The sequence below is a fragment of the Drosophila melanogaster genome, chromosome 3L (genome assembly GCF_000001215.4).
Source record: "Drosophila melanogaster chromosome 3L".
NCBI classification, from domain to species: Eukaryota; Metazoa; Arthropoda; class Insecta; order Diptera; family Drosophilidae; genus Drosophila; species Drosophila melanogaster.
Genome location: NT_037436.4, coordinates 2,216,738 through 2,237,489, shown reverse-complemented (window position 1 = coordinate 2,237,489; position 20,752 = coordinate 2,216,738). Strand labels below are relative to the sequence as shown.

General features: G+C 47.2%; 2 protein-coding genes across 3 annotated transcripts; one reads left to right on the top strand and one right to left on the bottom strand.

Annotated features, from left to right (window-relative positions):
- Positions 1 to 413: 413 nt before the first annotated feature.
- On the top strand, positions 414 to 2,206 carry CG9018 (uncharacterized protein). 2 transcript variants are annotated; one of them, NM_139444.2, is made up of 4 exons: positions 414 to 689; positions 761 to 1,440; positions 1,518 to 1,661; positions 1,912 to 2,206. In NM_139444.2, exons 1-4 carry the CDS (start codon positions 539 to 541, stop codon positions 2,062 to 2,064), a joined length of 1,128 nt encoding a protein of 375 aa, NP_647701.1. In that variant the 5' UTR covers positions 414 to 538; the 3' UTR covers positions 2,065 to 2,206. The 2 variants fall into 2 exon arrangements, with proteins under 2 accessions (NP_647701.1, NP_728723.1); NM_167938.2 differs by lacking the exon at positions 1,912 to 2,206 and having other exon boundaries at positions 1,518 to 1,844.
- A 30-nt stretch (positions 2,207 to 2,236) lies between these two features.
- Oseg2 (Outer segment 2) lies at positions 2,237 to 7,844 on the bottom strand (the record flags this gene model as incomplete). Its single annotated transcript, NM_139443.2, has 5 exons — positions 2,237 to 5,785; positions 5,843 to 6,886; positions 6,942 to 7,228; positions 7,283 to 7,628; positions 7,806 to 7,844. The coding sequence occupies 5 exons, from the start codon at positions 7,842 to 7,844 to the stop codon at positions 2,237 to 2,239; spliced, it is 5,265 nt and encodes a 1,754-aa protein (NP_647700.2).
- Positions 7,845 to 20,752: the final 12,908 nt, after the last annotated feature.

Below are 20,752 nucleotides of genomic sequence, written 5' to 3'. Positions count from 1 at the left end.
TGATGACACAGCCGTAGGGTGCTTGCTTGTCAAGTGAAATTATTAAAAGTCTGCTCTGGATTATTGTAATTTATCAAAACTAGTTAAATAAACCATAATTCTGCTTGCTCTAAGGTTCAAATTCAAATTTAAATTTTTCTGGCGCCTCGTACTGGCTCCCTCTAGCGGTTTACGTTGGAAGCTGGTATATTCAGCCCTATTTGTACGGCAACTCTGCTTTGAGGTAAAATCAATTACTTTAAAATGTATTTCTTGCAAAGTGTATTCAACAACCAACTTTGCAACTTTCGAGAACAAGACAGCAAAAAATCGAACAGGAGAATTTCGGTTGAAATTCGAAGAAAACTGATTTCCCGCCACAGCGAGTGTGACCAGTTGCCGTAATTTGAAGCGGCTTGCGATCTAGCCGTATTTGGTATTTTGGTCAAAAATAGATACGCATTCCAAGCTGTTTATTTTTCAGAAACTTGCAAATATTGCAATCGTTCGACTGATTTGATAATAAGTACGGAAAAGCGGCGGAAAAGCAGCAGCAGCCATGTCGGCCTTCACGGATTCGGCGCTACTCAAGAAGCTGGCCGAGCTAAACAGCAGCCAGCAGAGCATCCAGACGCTCTCCCTGTGGCTAATTCACCACCGAAAACACAGTGCAGCGATTGTAAGGACCTGGCAGCGGGAGCTGGAGAACGGTGGGTATCCCCTGGCAGTTACTGGCCATTCAGTGCAGCACACCTACTAATACACATGCATCCCCAAACAGTGCCGGAGCCTAAGAAGCTGACCTTCATGTACCTGGCCAACGACGTGATCCAGAACAGCAAGAAGAAGGGCCCGGAGTACGGCAAGGAGTACAGCCTTGTGCTGGGCAAGGTGTTCGCCCACATTGGCGAGAAGTGCAACTCGGACAAGTTGCTGGGCAGCCTGGGAAGGATCCTAAACATCTGGCTGGAGCGGGGCGTCTACGATCCCAAGACCATTGCCGACTGGAGGTCGCGATTACACAAGGAGGCTCCTGGCAGCAGCTCCAGCAGCAATGGCAAGACCAATGGCGATAGTGAGAAGCCCGAGAAGGAGAAGGATCACGGCGGCAGCGGCAAGCCCGAGAAATCCGAGCGCCGCGAGAAGCGCAAGCACGAGGATCGCCACTCTAAGTCCAAGCGCTCGCGCCATCACGTCCAAGGCAGCAGCGCGAACTCAGCTCCTCCGACGGAGGAAGTAGTTTCTGTGGAACCCGAGAACGGCCACACGCCACCCTACTTGCCTTTGGGAGAGCCACCGGAGCCCGAGGAGCTCATCAGGGCCCTGACCAGCATCGAAAACTCCGCATCCAGCGATGCTGTGGTGCGCGAACGTATCGCCAAGCTGCCCCAGGAAATATCCGAGATTAGCTGCATCAGCAAGCTGGAGGATAAGGACAAGGCCAAGGAACTGGCCATACAGGTGGGGTCAAAATCCAAATGCACTAAGATGTGGTCAAAATAATCTTGATTGGATACTATTAATCAATTTCCTCTTAGGTGAACGAAGCTGTGGATCTGCTGAACGACTACAATGCTCGGTTGGCGGCGGAGATGGAGGAGCGCTCCAAGTTGGCGACCATGCTGCGAGATTTTCAAGCGGAGCAGAAGGAACTTCTCTCCCAGGCTGAGCAACGCCTCGATGTACGTTCTTCATGGTCTAGGCAATGCATGGTCCTTGGGGTTGTTAGATAAAGATCGTTATCCAAAAACTATGGGATGTTGTTCGTCACTGCCTCTATTTTATGTTACCTAGTCTAGTCGTTTGTCGGCTATCCACATTTTGTATTAATATTTTATTTGCATATTAAAAAAGAAACCGAAGCTAATCTAATGCAGTCCCCTTTAATTGCACGTCTTGAACATCGTCGGCTAATTCTTTGTGTCTTTGCAGGAACACAAAAAGAAGCTGGCCAAGATGTTGGGCCTGCAGAAGGAGATCCACGACCACCTCTCCAACCTGCCCGACCTGACCCGATTGCCGGATGTGACTGGCGGACTTGCGCCCCTGCCCTCCGCTGGCGATCTCTTCAACGCCCTGCATTGAAGGAAACGAAGGAGTCACTTTAAGATTACATATATATTTGCAATTGTCCCCCTAATCGCACCGCGCCCACAAATCCCCTGACTGTAATCCAAGCACACACAAGAATGACGATTTCAATATAGCATCTAATTGCAAGCAACTTACATTCTTGGACTTCTTCTTCTGTACATCTTCAATGCATCACGTAGTTGGCTGCTCCCTGCCATTTTTCGGTGAACGAAATGATGTCGGCAATTCCGCTGCCCGGTGACATCTTCAAGGCGACCGAGAACTTGCTCCACACGTCGCGGTTTACCTGGTTGCTCGATCCTTGAAAGGTCACCGGTTGACGGCCTCTTACCGGGAATCCACTCAGCATGCAGGGCAGATCGTTGGGCCCCAAACTGGACTCGTACAAGCCGCGATCATCGGTGGGCAGCTGTTGGTCCACTTGCTGGTCCATGCTCACGGCGAGAACCCATTCACGCACCTCCTCGTGAAGACTGGGATCGTTCTTCAGGTGGATATCCTCCGGCAAGGGCACGGAACTGGGAAAATCGGTGCTAGCCAGGTCGGAGTGGTCTACCAACTGACCGGAACCCTCCTCAATGGCCTCGCACACGTCCAGATAGTGGTTGAGCATAACGAAGGCCTCGGCTTCGCGACCTGCCTGGCGGAGATCCATCCCAGCTTCGTAGAAACCCTTGTCCACCGGCAGCAGATCCGTGTGGCGAAGCAGAGCCAAGGATAAGCGCAGAGCCACCGGTTGAAGCGCCTGTACCTCCTTGCATGCGGCTCTGGTGGCGTAGTAGTGGGCTATTAACAGGAACTGCTCCATGCTGGCTGCAAATTTCGTCTGGGACTGCGCCGGAGTGGCCTTAAGAGACTGCAGCAAGCGGAAGAGAAAGTCCCTCAACTGGCGCCAAGTGGTGCCTCTCTCCGTTTGCTCCTCCCTCAGAGCCAAACAGTCCAGTGCTATCCTGGTGTATATATTAAAGTGAGCTTCGATCGGTGGCGCTCCGTAGCTTAAGTAGAGCCCCAGGGCTGTGGTGCAGTTGCCTTCCCGAATAAGTTGGGCTGCATAGACGGCCACGTATTTCTGCAGCAGAGCGGGATTCAGCCCTTTGGCCTTCTCCAAGCAGCGCTGCCACTCACCATGCTCCGCCAGGAGATCTAGGGCGGACACTATGTCTATGTCCGCCAGCTGCTCAATGTTGCCCTCGTGCTTGAGGCTAGCCTTCTGCTGCTGCTCCACATAGGCCAGAAGCTGTAGATCTGGATCGATCTCCTTGGCCAGCCGACGAGCCTTGCTCCATTGCTCCGTCTTGATGAACACGTCCACCGCCTGCTTGGGCATATCCGCCGCCAAGTAAAGCTGAGCTGCAGGTCCTATCTGCTTTATGGCCAGTAACCGCGGTCCCAGCGACTGGGCCAACTCCTGGGCATCCTGACCCTCCAAAAACTGATTGCAAATCTCAGCGGCTCGTAGCAGAGCTCTTTCCAACGTGGATGCATCCTCGGCATTGGAGGAATCTATCTGCATGAGGCACTCGGCCGCCTTACGAAACTGCTCCTTCTTGGCAAACTCTGCTGCCTTTTGCAGATAAGATCGCGAAATGGAGGCGGCATCCTCGCCAGCTTGTGCCTGCGCCTGTCCCCGTTGAAGTTGGGCTTGAAGACGCCGCAGGTCGTTCAGTGCCGATGGATAATGTTCCTCGGCGATGCGAAGGGCATCTTCGTAGAGGGATTCCTGCTTGTAGTGCTCTATGATTAAGTCCGGACGATGGGCCCTCAAAAGGAGAGCTTCGTAGTCCTTATAGTTACTGGTTTCCAGGGCAGCCGAAGCTTGTCCTATCAGTACTTCTCCCACAGCATCGGGCAGATGATTTTCGGCCACATTTAGGGCCGCCTGCCAATCGCCTGCATGCTGGTACATCAAAATAGCCTCCCTGGGCTTATTGGCCTTCAGGAATTCCGCCTCCGCCGCCTCAAACTTCCCCTCATCCTCCAACGACATGGCGATCTTCAGGTGCACCTCATCCGTTGGCTTCCCAGCGAACTTGCACAGCTCCATGGCGAATTCGAATTGTCCGGAATCACAGGCGAATCCCACTGCTGTGTCCAGCAGACCCAGTTTACTCAGCAACCTAACTGCACCCTCTGTGGGCATTGACTTGGCCCACATGTAGGCCACTTGCTGGCTGGCTCCCTCGGTGCCCTTCAGCTTTGCCACCCTGTAGCCATCCTCCCAGCGACCAGAGGAGCAGTACATATGCACGGCGGACTTCCAGTCCCCGGAGGCTACGAAATGCATCTCGGCGTTCTTCAGCTTACCACGGGATTCCAGTTGGCGAGCCAAATGCAAGTGGGTGCTATCCAGCAGATCCTTGTGATAACGCTCCACCAATCGGATCATGGAGTCGTACAATTCCCGCCGCTTGTACATAGCTATGGCCAGGTCGGGTTCGTTGACCGCTATCAGGACCTTCTCGGCATCCCTAAACTTGCCCTGCTCCTCCAGCGTTCCAGCCAGTTGAACGAAGAGCTCACGGACTTGCTCCGCCTTAAGGTGTTTCTCGCCAATCAAATAGGCACGCTCCCATTTGCCATGACGATTGAGTAGCTCTATGGCATCCTTGTGCAGGTTGGCTCGCACCAACATATCCTCTGCTCCATCCAGATCTCCCGCGAAGGCCAGATGCTTGGCTAGATCCACAGCATAACGCTGTATTAGCTCCGGTTCATCCAGGACTTTGGCTATCTGGACTGCTTTGCGCCATTGCTTCGCGCCCACGGCGGCTTCCAAGGCCTTTTGCGTGGCTCCCGCCTCGATGTAGTGGTTTATCGAGGCATCCAGTTGTTTGCGGCTCACCAACCAGTCGCCCCACTCCTCCTCCAGCGCCGTTACCTCCTGTGGGGCCACCACTCGTCCTATTTCCAGTGCTCTGGCATATGCTCCGCCCTTTCTGTAAAGAGCTAGTGCCGCTTCGGGCCGGGATAGCCGATGGGCTATGTCTCCAGCCAGTTCATAGAGCTCGGAGCGAACAAGTCCCTCAGTCACTTGCAGCATTACCTGCTCATCCTGCAGGATGTGCGGTGTCTTCAGAGCCAAACGAGCAGCCCTCGCCGGTTTGTTGGCCTTCATGTACAGGGACATCGCCTGCTGGAGATCACCTTGCTCCTCGAGCACCTGACCAGCCTTCTCCTGCTGCTCGCTACTCAGCAAGTAGTCCATGTGCTGTTGCTTCAGCTCGGCGATCCTGTTATATCCACGCCTCTCGGCCAGAGCCACTGCCTCATCCCACATGCCCAGCTGTTGGTACATCTTCAGAGCTGACTCTATGTCACCTTGCTCCAGATATATACGCTCAGCAGTGCGCAAGTCCGAGCCGAGCAGAGCCAGCTTGGCGCGGACTTCCGGGCAGAGGATGCCAGGAGAGCCAGAGGATTCCTCGAACTCATCTGCCTGCTGGATCATTCCAGCCAGGTAGTACGCTTTTGATACGTTACCCAATGCAGCATAGCAGCGCTGGGCCACGCGAAGGTTTCCATCTTCCAAGGCGATTAAAGCCAGATTGTGCCACATGGCTTTTGCTGCCGGTTTGTCACCCAGGGACTCCAGGAAGTGCACGGCTCTTCCGAAATCACTGTCATTTACGGCAGTGCCGAACTCCACTAGCCCCTCATCCAGCTGGTAGTTGTGCTCGCTGGGTCCGTCTTGGGAGCGAACCACTGTGCGGCCCTATGGAAGTTCAGAAGGATATATTGAAGGATTTGGAGTATCTCCAGCATAACCTACATTTTCACGGAGAACCTCGATGGCTTCACCTCGCACGCTTTGCATGGTCACATGCTCCGGAAGATCAATGTTGTACCAGATGGCCAGGTTTGAGTTGCTCTGGGCCACCACAACATCGCTCTGGGGGACCCACTGTACAAAGGATATGTTGCTGAGCAAGGTCTGCTTCTTGCCAGTGTAATTATCCACTAGGATCAAGCGCAGTTTCTTATCGCGGAACAGGAGCTTATGGGCAGTCTCACTCAATTCCAGCCAGTCGATTTTCGTCTCATGACTGATCTGTCCACTGGTCATCCTGCTAATCAGATCCACCACACATATGGTCTTGGCATCCAAGAGGAAGGCCAGTTTCTTGTTTTCCTTTGCATTTCCTCGCTCGTTCAGACGCACTGAGATCACGTGGGGATTCACGAATTCCGTGCGTACCGATCCCAGGATGGAGTTCTCACCGTACTCCACCAGGCTCAATTCGCCCACATTGAAGATCAGGCAAACGGTTGGATTCTCGAAGTAGAAGCGTTCATGGTGACCAGAGGCAGTCCAGGGAACCTCACTGCTCAAATTTCTGGTCAAATCACAAAGGATAAGAGACTCCTCCGTTCGGGCTACCAGGTAATTATCCCGACCCATAATCCTAACGTCATCGATCTCTAGACCCAGCTGCGATTCAATAGTGAGAGCTTGCGAGGGCTCTGTCAAGGATCGGACCAAGAGCTGACTGGGCGCCACGAAGATCAGCTCGAACTTGTCCTGCCACACGGTGCGTCGAAGTACGGACTCAAAGAGGAGCACAGCTCCACTCACGGATCCCAGGGCGAGTCGGGCTCCATCTCTTCGCCAGAGGAGGCTGCTTAGCGTGTACAGGCAGGCCACCTCCTTGGTTGCGCTTTCGCTCCAAGCTCCTTGACGAGGACTCCACGCGAAGATGCGTATCCTGTCGAAGCTGCCAAAGGCCACCGCCTGTCCATTCGGACTACAAGCGGCCACCGTGAACTCCCGTTCGCCTTCCGTCCGGGAATGATCAAAGGTGCGTAGTTGACGACCCTGGAAGTGGTGGCTTAAGAAATCTCCAGAGGACGTTATCTCGTTAAGCACATACCATACTGTCATAGAACACTATTCTCTGATCACAGCCACCGGCACAGAAGCCACCCTGTGGCCAGGCTAAGGCAAACGGTGGAACTGGATGTTGCACTACTCTGCCCAGCGGTTCGGTGGCCTCATCCGTCATGAAGTAGCGTATGATGGTGCCATCGTTGTGGCCGCTCAGAAAACCCGTTCCCTTGGTATTGGCCGCCAGGGATATGCAGATGCTGTCGCCGCCGTAGAGACTCTGCGATTTATTGCTCTTGCTGTGCAGGGCACGCACTTTGCCGTCCTCGAGTCCTGTGGTAAATACCTGATGAAATATGTTCATTTCATTTGGAAACGGTGATTTACCTGCTATTATGGATCCCGAGGTGAGCCAAATCAGAGCAGTCACTGCACTGGCCTGAGGAAACTTGTTGCATATGACCTTCTTGTCGTTCCACGACTCCCCCAACTTGTACACATAGACGATGCTGTCGCTCTGGCCAACCGCCAGTTTGGTGGAGTCCGGACTGAAGGCCAGTCCCCGGATGACATAGGAGTTCTTACCATTCGCGGGATTCGCTGGCTTGGTGCTGAACTTATCGCGTCTTTCGCCAGCATCATCGTACAGTAGAATATGACGATCTGCGGTGGCTATCGCCAACCTCTGCTGATTGGGGGACCAGGCGAGTCCTGCTATTCGTTGGATTTGCTCCTGGAAAAGAAAGCAGTTTTAATTGTTATATAGAGAGCCATCAAGCTATTCTATGCGATTTCCAAAGATTTCTTGCATACAATGATGAAATAGGAGAAATCAAACTTGAAAATCCGAATACATTTTCAAATGATATAATTGAATATTTTTAACGTTTTCTATTCGTTTACTGATTACCTGGCCCTCCAGCAAAGTTCGCAGATATTTCAACTGCATTTCACCAAGTTATTCCTTCAGTTTTCTATTACTTCTCTTAAAATATTAAATCGAACACGAATTCGTTAATTTTCCGACGCAGTATTTGCCGTTGTTGTGGTCCGAGTTAGTTGTTGTGGCAACCGGGAGCCAGGCAACCTGCCCTGCGCCACCCACTTCCATTTCCACTTCCACATCCACACATCCACCCCTTTGTGGTGTCGTGTGCTGTGGTGTTGTCTATTTTCTTGGCGCTTCCGCTTTGCGCTGCCATTCTAAATAAATGGCCTTTGTTTTGAGATGCAGCAGGTGCCGGGGCTGCCACAGGATGGGCCAGGATGTGCCTCTGCCACGCTGTTGGGGGTGGTTGGGCGTCCCACCCCCTGGCACGAAGCTGTTGCTTGCTCTGCAGACAGCGCAGTCCTCTGTGAGTTGTCCTAGTCCTTTTAACGAGCAGCGGAGAGTCCTCTGTCCACGGCGCACGCTCTGCGGAGAGAGCGAGTCGCAGGTGGGAGGCCAATTCATACAGGTGTGCTGTGTTGCGAGAGCGCATGACCTTGAGGGTGGGTTTCGGGGGAGGCTAAGTCCTGTCTGGTCTAAATCAGCCCTCTATCGGATTTTTTACAAAACATGTAAGATTACTATAAAGTATAACAGTCTTATGGCAAAAGCAATCCGATTCTATAATTATTGTTATATATGTTTTCTTACTGTATAAATACTAGATATATTTTTATTATAATTATTTTTTTTATAATTTGATTCTGTTGAGGGAACCATTTTTAGCATTTCAGCTTATGTGTTACCATACCCTTGCTAGATTAACTGCTGGCTTGCTATAGCACCACTTGCTTGCACTGCTTTCGCATGCTGTTTTTCGTTTGCAGTAAACTGCTTACAGTTTTACGATTAACTGCTATCACCCCCTTTTTAAGGGACGATTTTCGGAGTGCTATATGAACTTTCACCACCATTTCCCCAGAATGACTCTCAGCCAAGCTAATCCTCTCCCAGTTCTCTCTGTTCGCTCACACTCTCTTCGGCTTAGTTCGGCTTTCGTCCTGTCGGCAGCTCTCGTAAATCTCTCGTTTCTCGGCCGGCGTCGTTCGCCTTGGCCAAGTCAAAAGGACTTACAGCGGCAGCTGGATAAGGCGGCTGCTGATTATTTTATTCAATGGCGGAGGCCAAGTCAGCGCCAACGTGGCTAATGTATGGCCCAACGCATTGTGGCAGGTCAAAGCGGGCAATTCAGTCTGGTTTCTGCTGCTGGTTCTAGTCGGTCCTTTGGTCCTTTGGTCGTTCGGTTCTCTTAGGCCATCCTTTGGCCTTTTCCCGAGCTGCTCAGCCACTCTGCTTTGTGCCAGTTGCCTGGTTGGCATGCCTTTAATGAGTTTCATTAATTAAAGCTACTTTGTTGGCACTGCTTGCTCCTTACGACCCGTGATCTATGTGTGAGTGGTGGTGTGGGCGTGTGAGTGTGCATGAGTAAACATGCAACATGAATTTTGTCCTTGACTTTTAATGGGTTTATGACAAAAGCGCTGGCACCGCCCCCCCACCACACCCCATAGAAAAACCCCCTGGAAACGTAGCTAATGTGTAGGGCGTTCTCAGATGTGTCCCTATACAAGGATATGTATTTGTGTATATATATACACATGTGCGGGAGTGACTGTGCGTGAGTGTGGGTAAAAGAGTTGTTAAAGCGGACGTCTGCCGGAAGCTCTTGTGGGTGCCATTTTGGTTCATGTTCCATGCGACGCACGCCATTTTTATCTCGCTTCCTTTTGCCCTGCCTTAAAGCATTCGCCAGACTTTTGTCTCTAGATCCTGGCTGCTTCCTTTGGCTCGCCTGTCATTGTTTGCACGGTTATCCTTTTTACGTTTTCCCTTTGATATTGGTCCTGTGGCCAAGGCCGGTGGCATTTTGGCTGGCACTGCAGTTTTAGCCATTCTAGTCATCTTAGCCACATCCACATCCGCATCCGTTTCACGACGCCGTCTTTCGCCTTCGGGCCGGGCTTAATTTGTCGACTTACAATTTTTATCTCGTCGAGCAGGCGAAATGCGCTCAAGATGCTATCAATTAGAAAGACGCCACTCGGGATGAAGCCCCTGGCTTTTCTTTAACCCATTTGGAATTGAAAATGGTTGGATAATTCTAAAACTTTGGAGGCTGAGATTTCTTAGATGCACAGCTTTATATATAGTAGAATAATCATTCCACGACTTTAGACACACTTTCTGCAGTTTACCTTTAAGAAGTCCAACTGCCATCCGCTCCATTTTAATGTGGCTTTAAGCACTCCTGACCGAAATGGGTTAAGCCAACTTTGGCAGCCGCAAGAGCTGCGCTAATTCAGCTTTAAGGCAACAATCTGGTTAAAACTCTCGCAGCCGCAACTCAAATCTGGGCATTAGTGGCCCGCGTACTTTTTCGCAGCGCCAGGCGAAAGCGAAAACCGAAACTTTTCCTCAACTTTGGGTCAAACCCACACACTGGCGGAACAGCCAGTCTCCCTGCGATTTCCCAGACCGTGCGTAGAAAGTGCAACTGCAACAAACTCGAAAAGTGCGGCAGGAAGTGCGCGAAATCACAGCAGAACAGCAGAACAGCGAAACAGCGTCAGCCGAGTGCAACTTCGAGTGGCAAAGGGGCAAGTGCTATGCATAATGAATAACATTTTCAAATTAGTTTCCGGTCAGCGAAGATTTTTACGCAGCATTTCAAGCGCATGAAGCAAAGTCCATGGGGTGCTTTTCACCGAAAACAAAGAAAAGCAGCATTGAAATAAAGAAAAGCGTAGCTCACGAGAGTTTAATGAAGAATTTAAGCCATTTAATTTTACTACATTTTGAAGTGATAATGTCACATGTATAAATGGCAAAGTATGTGAGCACAAAAGATAATAAACCCTCCGAATAATATCGAAAGTCCAATCTATTTTCATTAAATGCCATTTTAACGAAGGCACCCTTCGTCCTGGCTGAAATTATAGTCCCCCTGTCAGGATATAATTATATGCTGCTAACGTGCAATCAAAGCGATTGCCATAACAATAATAGCAGCGACCGGAATGGAGGAGGTAAATGAGGAGCCTAGGTCAATCATTTAATAAGCCCCCATGGAGAATGTATACGAGTACGAATACACGACAATGGGGACGGGGGAGGTGGCTCGGTGTAAGCAAGCAGAACGTAAAAATACAAAAAGGAGAGGCATAATAATGTACATAAATGTCTACATCTGGCCATTATAATGGGGAATAGCAACGGGGCCCTGAACTGGAAACGCTCTGCCGGCATAATGAAATCAAAATATGCTCCTGCCCACGTCCGCATTTCGGCCTTGCCAGTACAGTACAGTACAGTACGGCATGATACAGTACGTACGGTATGTGTATGGCAATAGTTTGCGTTAAAAATTGACACAACAATTGCAAAATAATCACCTTGGAGAGCTGGAGATTTGTGTGTCGGGGAGTTGGAGCTCGCCTAGTTTGCCTAGTTCCACTTGGCCAACTCTGAGCTAGTTTTTCCGCAAGTGCGAATCCCCAACTGACCAGAGAAGCCAGTTAAAAGTATTAAAACTGGGACCACAGTCCAGCCAGCCAGTCTGCCAACTGCATCCCCAACGCATCCATTCAATCGAAAAAGTGAAGCACTCGTTGTGATAGCTCACGGGCGTCATTTGCGAGGCACTCGAGCACTCTTAGCCAAATGAAATGTGGCACAATGAACTTGGCCGGCCAAGTCCTTTGGCCTTTTTGGCTCGCGGCTCAAGTCGTAATTTTGCAGATGCGGAAGATAGATGGCTGGCCAAAAAGCTAAGCGTTTGTACTCATATTTTGCCTTATCTGGGGATGAGCTGAAAATTTTCACGAGTCCCAGTCGAATGTTTCCTGGGGCAAGAGGCAAAAGTTTGGCCAATTCGGTGATTAACAAATGACCCCAGGGGGATATCTCTCATCCCTGGCCATTAAAGTCGAAATTAAAATACTCGGAATCGACTGGCGCAGTCCATTCGATTGCCTTAATAACATTTCTCGATATTCATGGCCACATTGTGGTCTGTTTTGCAGGTCGAATAATCGGCCCAGTAGAAGCATGAAACCAAATCAAAGACGAAGTCTGTATACATTCGAGGACCCCTGAAAATGGCTACTGGCAAGAAACCCTTTGGACAAGAAGTGGAGTACACAGGAAGAAATATATTTTAGATGAACCAGGGCTATGGTTTTATTAACAAACTTTTTTTTGCGAAAGTCTGATCATCAAAGCAATAACATATACCCCTTTCTAGTTAAACATAAACTTCAAAATTCAATTAGTGGTCAGAGATAAACCAGATATAGATTGGAATCTACAAAATATACATATATCGGAAATGTGCGCTGTGCACACACTCGCCATGCACGAACAGTGTTTTGGGACTTTTATTGTCAAACTGGCATTTCTGCCCTGATGCTTTTGGCCAAACAGTGGGCCAGTGTGAGGCGCTATTAGCCAAAAGGCCTGCCAAATAAAGGCGAAACATTTGTACCAACACATGGGCATGTTTTATGTCGCGATGTCAGCATGAACACTTTACGTTTCATATTTGCCAGGCCACTGAGCATACACCACATACACCATATACACATATACACATATACACGGTCACATCGAGAGAGAAAAAGATTGCTGGGCGTTACATTCGAGTTTCGTTTGCGTTTTCTTTATGCAAATTAGCCTTCAGTCAGTTGGATTTTTTCCACGTCTTGCCGCTGCCACTGTTGCTCTTTGCATAAATTTTAAATTTCCTTCTTTATGCCTGGCTTCCTTGGGTCGTATTTATTTGGTAGCATACCCATAAAAGTATGGGCGCGCTGGCTGTGACAACTCCTGATACGTCTGGCCCTGTCTCAGGCTTATTTATGCACTAACATTAAGAATTATTAACTTTGATAACTTATTGCACTACGACCTCGGCTGTGTCGCCGTCGCCGCCATCACCGCCGCCCCGATTTCTTTTCATTTTGATTCCGTACATGTGCGGAAATTTTATGTGACACTTGAGAGATTTATGTTCGGGGCCAAAAACCGAAACTGAATGTGGCGGCCACTTGTGGGCGTGGCATTCTGCATTGTTCAGTTTGAAAAGTGCCGCCGGAAAAATGCCAAACACGTGCGACTACCGAGCGACCGCCGGCCAGCCCTCTAAAGTCCTTGAAGTGGCGGACTGGGCCATATTAATCATACGCACCGTTGGCCGAACAATACACAAGGGCGTTAATTAATTCGGCGCTCTATCTGAAATATCCGACGACGTTTAATTCGAGTGTTTACTGAGCTGACAAAACTTGGCAATGAAATGGAACGAAATTAATTTCTAGATTTGTTTGCCTCGCCATCAGTCTGTCTTTCTGTCGGCTCTTTGACATTTATTCGCACAAAAAACACCTTGGCGACAGGCGAACATTGTTAAACAAGTTTACAAGGCTTCCAATTTAAGCCAATTTGCAGTCTGAAATTAGTTTTGCGTGCTGGTTATTAATTAATCCCGCGAACAATCAATCTAAATCGCCTGACAGCGCATGCCATAAATTAAATGTCCGACTATATGCTGGATTTCCAACGAGTCCATTTCGCGCCAACTTCCAACGAGATGTCCTGTCCGCTTTTCAATTAAATTCCAATTGACAATGACTGACGGGGGGTCTAAAATTGTCGGGGTTTCGGTTAATTAATAAATAATTGTGTTTATGAAAATGTAGCGCAGCTAGGTGATAATTATCATGGCTGTCCAGCCGCAGCAGTCTTCTATTTTTGGTTTGCTAATGTCGCCACATCACGCATACGACGCGTGGCCAGGACAAGCCATTTCTGTCGCAGGCGGAGGCCAGCAATTCGGGCACGCCCATTGTCAGTGGAGTAGTCCACGTTTTGATTGATGGTTGGTTATGTCGGTTTGTCCGCTAACCCTCCAATTTGGCCCCAGATCCGAAGCCAACTCCCAGCGGCGGCTGCATATTGTTTCGCCCTTTTTTTTTTGGTTTGGGGGACATGCTGCTGGGTGGCTTCTGGTTTTGTTTTCTGGTTATTTGGACGAAGGGTCATGAATTCGTGATGCGGTCGCCGGGCCAACAAATTGAAGTGCTCTGGGTCCAGTTCATTGCGAGTTGAGCTGCGGGAATGTCCTTGATGCAGTTGCGGTTTCTGGCCTCGAAAAGAGCACCGGCACTCCTCGCAGTTCCATTTGGCCGCTCAATAGGTCCCATAGTTGCTCACTCTGATTTGACGGATTCTATTAGGCTTTGAGGTGATTACGGCGCCTTTGTGCTGCCATGACTGATTGATAAGGTCGCCAGTGTCAAAGACCAGCTGCAGACGTAAAGAGTGCCCGCCTCGTTGTGCACATCAACAATAACACGAATCTCATTAATCATACGTATGCATAATGGTTCGTGTCGTACATGGATGATCGGGGGAATGGGCGGATTTGAGCCACTGGACAGAAAGAGAGGACCAAGACTAATGTAATGTGCCACAATATGTTACCAACTGCGGGCGGGGTCGGTTGGATGTTGGCCAGGTCAAAGGTGGTTGCGGTGTTCCCTGCTCTTACCTGTCCGCTGCTGTCCCACCTGCTGGCTAAACATAATCATGTGTCATTGTCGCTGTCGCTGTCCTGGCCAATTCCCTCCTTCCATCCCATTCCCCTTTGCACTTGGAAAAACATAGTGGCGTTTTTAAACTCCACATTTGGTTTGAAAAATAATATATAAAATAAACTTTTTAGCAAAATTCGTATATAAATTAGGAATACTTCCCAAAATCCTTGTAATGGGTAAAGTGGACCCAAAATTTTTTACAAAAATCACGTTTTTTTATGGAAATTTTGAAAAATACTTGCCAAAATGGAAATTTATACCTTTCTGAACTCCTAATCAATGTTAAAATCAAATGGCATTCAAATCCGAACATTTTCATTTTTGACCAATTTTTGCAAAATATTGTGATGTAACCCCTTATAAAAAAGTTAAATTTGGCCAAAAAAAAATTTTTTGGAAACCTTCCAAAAATGACATGGTTAGTTAGCACAGGTAAAAAGTTGCACAGAAAAGTGATTAGATTAGTTGAGTGACTTTTTTCGACGGAAATATACATAGCACATATACAAAATTAGTACAAAAATCACGTTTTTTTATGGAAATTTGTAAAAATACTTGCCAAAATGGATCTTTATACCTTTCTGAACTCCTAATCAATGTTAAAATCAAATGGCATTCAAATCCGGGCATTTTCATTTTTGACCAATTTTTGAAAAAAATTGTGATGTAACCCCTTATAAAAAAGTGAAATTTGGGAAAAAAAAAATTTTTTTGGAAACCTTCCAAAAATGACATGGTTAGTTAGCACAGGTAAAAAGCTGCACAGAAAAGTGATTAGATTAGTTAAGTGACTTTTTTCGACGGAAATATGTTCAAAAACCCGATTTTTTAATGAAAATTCGAAGCTTCATTTTGCCAAAACTAGACTAGCAAAACATTAACATATCTAACATTTGAATCAAAAGATGTTATACAGTTTTCACATCCATCAAGTTTTTCCTGAAAAGGTGCAGTAATAAATACACAACATGTATTTCAATCGCTCCATCAGTTTAAGAATAACAAACTGCATTTGTGTTTTTTCAAGTGCAGCGCTTACCTTGGCTTGGTTTTTGTACAAGCCATGGCTTTGCTTACATTCAATTTATCCCCGCCCTTCGCAGATGCCTAACAACCATATCGTGTTCCCATTCCACGCGTGTGACGGGATAATTAAAAGGGATGTCAGCTGTGGCCTCTCTGTCCACTTCATCAGGATCAGTCGGGGCAGTCGAGTGTCCTGCAGCAAGCTTCCCGCGTTTCGCAGGGCAGCCACCAATTAGTTTTGGGTTAGCAAATTTAATTATACTCGTGGCGCACACCTTTTCGGATTCGCAGCCGGATTCAGCCGGCTTCATTGGGGCATGAATTATGCGTTTTTAATTGCTGACCCCCACGAAGGGAGCTCGGCTTGACCCGACAATTCATCTTGCAAGAAGGGATCCGGGACATGACTTCATTAAAAGCCGCTTAGCTCGAGTGGGAAACACTTTAAATTCCTCGCATCGCCATAAATTCACACTGCAATTGCAGCTCGACATTGAGTTCTGTGCATTTTGTGGCACTTTTGGGCACTGAGCGAAATCAGCATCCATCATTCAGACACTTCCGCTTGGCTGGAAAATGGAAAATGGGAAAACGCCGAACAAAAAAAAAAAGAAAAAAGAGGGAAAAACGGGCCAGGCAAACATTGACATTGCCTTGTATTCCGCACTCGCTGTCGATTTTTGTTTGCCATCTCGCAATGTCAATTTATTCGGACTGCAGTCGGCGATAGAAATTTAAATGTTCGAGCGGCAGGTTTAGTCACTATTTTTCTTTTTGTCGATTTCGTTTGTTTGCGGTCTTTTGGGGATTGGCTGGCATCGAATGGAAAACCCTGGTAAAACACCAAAACAGTAAAGCAGCCAAACAGAGCAAAAGACAGCGAGTTAATCGTGCAGGAATCCAATCCAGGATATGCTAAAATATCGCAGGCAATGGAATTATGTGGATTAGCCTTTGTTCTGTTGCCAATTTAAATATTTTATGGATGAACTTTAAACTTGGTCAAAGGAGTAAGCCAATGGCGCACATAAATTCTAGTTTAATTGAACCCAACTTAATATTCAATATACTGCTCGGCAGAATGGGCTGCAACTATAATTTATCCGACACGCAAGTTTATCTATTTTCTGGACCAGTGCACATTGCTCATACGCCGTGTGTGCGGTCAGAGTGAAAACTATCCAGAGCCGAAAGATGTACAATGGCTAATAAAGCAGAATATTTCCTTGCGCACATAAATAACCAAAGTGCTTGAGCATTTTTGAGCAGCAGGCACACTTGGCCTTAATAACTCTGAGCGGGGTAAATAGGTGTTTAGTGGCTATTATCATCCCGGGACGAGGACGGCATGTGTGTGTGTGTGTTTTGAACTCTTTAGCATCAATATTTTATGTATTATGCCAGCAGATTATGATTTATGGCTTGGTGTTGAAATGGCCATGGCAATGGCGCTTCTCCCCGGAGAGTGCGACGGCGAAATCATTGTCTTGGCCCGCTTAGAATTCCATATTTCACAGCTCCGAGCTTCAATTCGCATTCCCGCTTCCTGGGGCGGTGCGAAAATTGCGTTTAAAAGTGTTTAAGTGGCGCTCGCGCTAAGTAACAAGTTGAAAAATTGCGCAGCTCGCTCGTAAATTTGCTCGGCAAAGTGAAAAGTAATAATATACAGGCATTATAAATGGCTGTGCGTCCTTGAAGTTCCAGTCGTCGGGTAGTCAGGTGAGCAGCAGATACATATAAATGTATGTATATATATATATAAACTCATAGCTGGCACTACGGACGGAGCTATGAACCGTGCACAGTCAATGGCCGTCGTCACCGAAACTCCTTGTACACCTTCTTTTGATATTTAGATACCACAAAATAGCATGAAACAAACACACGGAGAACATATCTATTTATCATATAGAACATCCGTATTTATCTACTCAAATCTGCCATCATCAATGGCAAAACATAAAAAAAAGGTAGAAGTATCTTCTAGTCATAATGAGAATTTGTTTTATTTTATTTGAAACAAGTTTTACTCTTTAAAAACTATTTTTTCCTGTGCATTTCTGCGCGAGAATCAGTGAGGCAAATAGAGCAACAACAAACGCGACGACAGGACACAGACACATTCACCCACACATATGCATATGTCCTGTTTCTGTATATGTGTGTGTGTGTGTGGGTGGGCAAAGCATTTCAAAAGTAATTCAAGCAAGAAAAAAGTTGGGTAATTGAAAGTTTGCCCATAAAAATTTGTCGCTCTGCGTTTTGCCCGCTTGAATGAAGGGCAGACCGTCGTCTCCTCCTTCCAGTTTTCACCCAACCCGATAACTGGCAACTTTTCATTATGCAGCCCCGCCCCACTTTTCACCGCCCAAAAACTACAGACTCGTGCCATTATCTGGAGCACTATCGAGGCGCCCAAAACTAGTTGAAGTGCTTGAATTGTTTACGTTGATAACTTTCCTTTTTTATGGAACCTACCCCAAATTGTGTAGGGTATTTCGCAGAGCAGGACTATTCAATCTACTTTTTTTTACTGGTTTAAAAATACAGTATACTACAAATAATGTTAAAATGTGCTAATTGATAGAACAGGGAAAACACTGAGAAAATTGAAAATCATTTTACTTTCTTAGGGTACCCACCTGGTCTAGTTTTTATTTCACTTATTGACCAGACAATACAAAGTTTGTCTTTGGCTTCAGCCGCTGCTTTTACTTTGTTAGAAGGATCGCTATTTTTATGGGGCCGCATAATGAAAACGCGAACGCGATTGCAGTTTAACTGCACTTTCAATGACAACCAGTCAAGTGCCACGCCCACGCCTTAGCCCCCACCGCCCCTCTTAACCCACTTCATTAGTCAGGCACTTGGAGCACCAACGAATTGCCGGCCTTGATAAATGGCAGTCGTGTGCTCAGCTGAGATGTATCTACGTAGATATTCGGTTCAGTGGCTGAGCATCTGAAGTTTCAAAGTCAGGACAGGCCACAAAATAAGCGTAAATGATATGAACACATAAAAGTGGCAAATTGGCAACTGAAACAGAAAACCCAAGACCCCTGATGCACTCAGAAAAAGGGTAAAGTATATTCTAAAATCACAATTTGAGATTTTAATTCATTCTTCAAATGTCTCAATTTTTGTATTTATGTTTTGCTTGAAACCCCTATCTCCAGCATAAATATTGTAATAAACTTTTTATTTCTTTAGCTGGAAAATAAATTTGCTTTTCCTACCGAAAGAGAATCTGTTTTGTGGCAGGACTTAACACCAAAACCACATCAACTCACTCGAACTGAGCGGCTGATGGCTTAAAACTGGACCACATAATGTAATAAATTAGATTTACCGAATTTGAAGCGAGAATGCCGCCAAATGTTTAACACCAATCAACATGAGCATGGAAAAAGTTTCAGCGGCAACAAGAGGGCAACAGACATGGCCTGGAAAAATAGGCGGAGAATGGAAAAACTTTGCCCTTTCCGTTGGGTTTCCGCTGGGCTCATTGTCTCGAGTTGGCCAAGTCGCCTTCGCCTTGCCAAGACGAAAGGTGTCAACAATGACAAACACTTTTAACTAACCAACTTTTGCCAGCTTGTTTCGCCAGCTCTTCGGTTCCCTGGTTGTCTGGATGTCTGGCTGATTGTGTTGCCCCGATAGCGGGCGACAGTTTAAGCCACGCCAACAAACTTGCGGGACACTTGACACAGGCCGGTGAATACAGTTCCAGACTTTGGGGATAAGGATCCTAAAAAGATGTGTGTATCTTGGGGAAAAATGGGACCAATAGCCAATGCCCCTTTAATATACTCAATATTTCAAATTTATAAGTTACATATATAGCAGGGAGAATTATCGTAAGTTAAAAAAGTTAAATTGAAACAAAAGTCTTGCGAAACTTCCTGAATAGTAATGATTGAAATGTAATATGGAAAGTTCTGCCCGAAAGTGCGTGGGATTTATGCCATCCCGAATCCTGGCCATCGGCGAACTCGCCCACCTAATCATGCCAATGGCAATGACTTCAATCTCTTCTTCGCCCGTTGCCAAATGGGAGCCATCAATTTTACAGCAGCTGGGTCGAGAGGTGGAAACAGGTAAATCAATCACACGCATTATGCGATGGCTTTGCCCGTGAAATATGCCAAGGAATCCGAGACTTAGCGGGGTTTTGGTTTGGTTTGGGTTTGGGTTTTGGTTCGGTTTGGTTTTATTTGGGCTTTGGCTTACCATATACTTTTTATGGCTCACATGGTGCTGGGCCTCCGTTGATTTTTACGCCGCTGGCTCTTATTACTTGTAAGTGGGCGAGCGGAACGACGTTGCTCATACGCCCCGTATAGCAGTGCCAGTGGTATTGCAGCCATTTTACGGCCAGCTCTTCCTCTTTATGTATATTTCACGTCATTTGCTTTGGCTTTGTCATTCCGACGAAGTGGAAGAGGGGGCAGAAGAGGGAAGAGGCAGCGAGTGCTTAGGCATATTTATTAGAAGTACTCTTACAAGAGCTTCTTGTTAGCCCGGATGAGATGAACGTAATTGATAGTAACTTCTTGCCAGGTCGACGATCTTTGTGAACGCGAAGGCGTGGAGCTGGGCACATAAATTATTGTATTTTAATGATATATGCATTCATGGCTTTGTTTTATCTGAAAGCTGCTCGTTAAAGCCGTTCCCAATCCATTTGGCACAAAGGTATTGCGTCCAGCATGCGAGTAATTGCATCAGACCAGAAATCTGCTAACAAACTTTGTTATTTAGTTTGCATTTTTGTGCTCGGTACACTTAAATTCCATTATTATTGCGACAAATTGGGGCCGCAAACAAATGCTGAAATTAAAGCACGTTTCGAATGGCAAGTGCGGCTGGAGTTTCGCTCAGGTGATACCCTCTAGAAAATATTTGGTAATATAAACAAAGTCTCTTTAAATGTACACTTATATTTATTCTTCTGTACAAAGTATAAACACATTTTAAAATTTGTATCCTTAATTTCATGTTAAACAAAATCGCGGACCATACAGGGTACTTGCCACCTTTCAACGGATGACAGCTTCTGCTGCTCTCTCCTGTGGCCTCGCAACCTTGCAACCTCCGCCCATCGCCCCCCTGACCCCTGCGACCCTTAACCCGCCGCTGGTGCAACGCAGCCATGGCTCGTAGATTTGAATAATTGTGCAGCAGCGTGTAATGGTATGGTGGGAGTGCGTCGGGGATGGGGGTTGGAAAAGTTGCAGGGAGTGTGTTGCA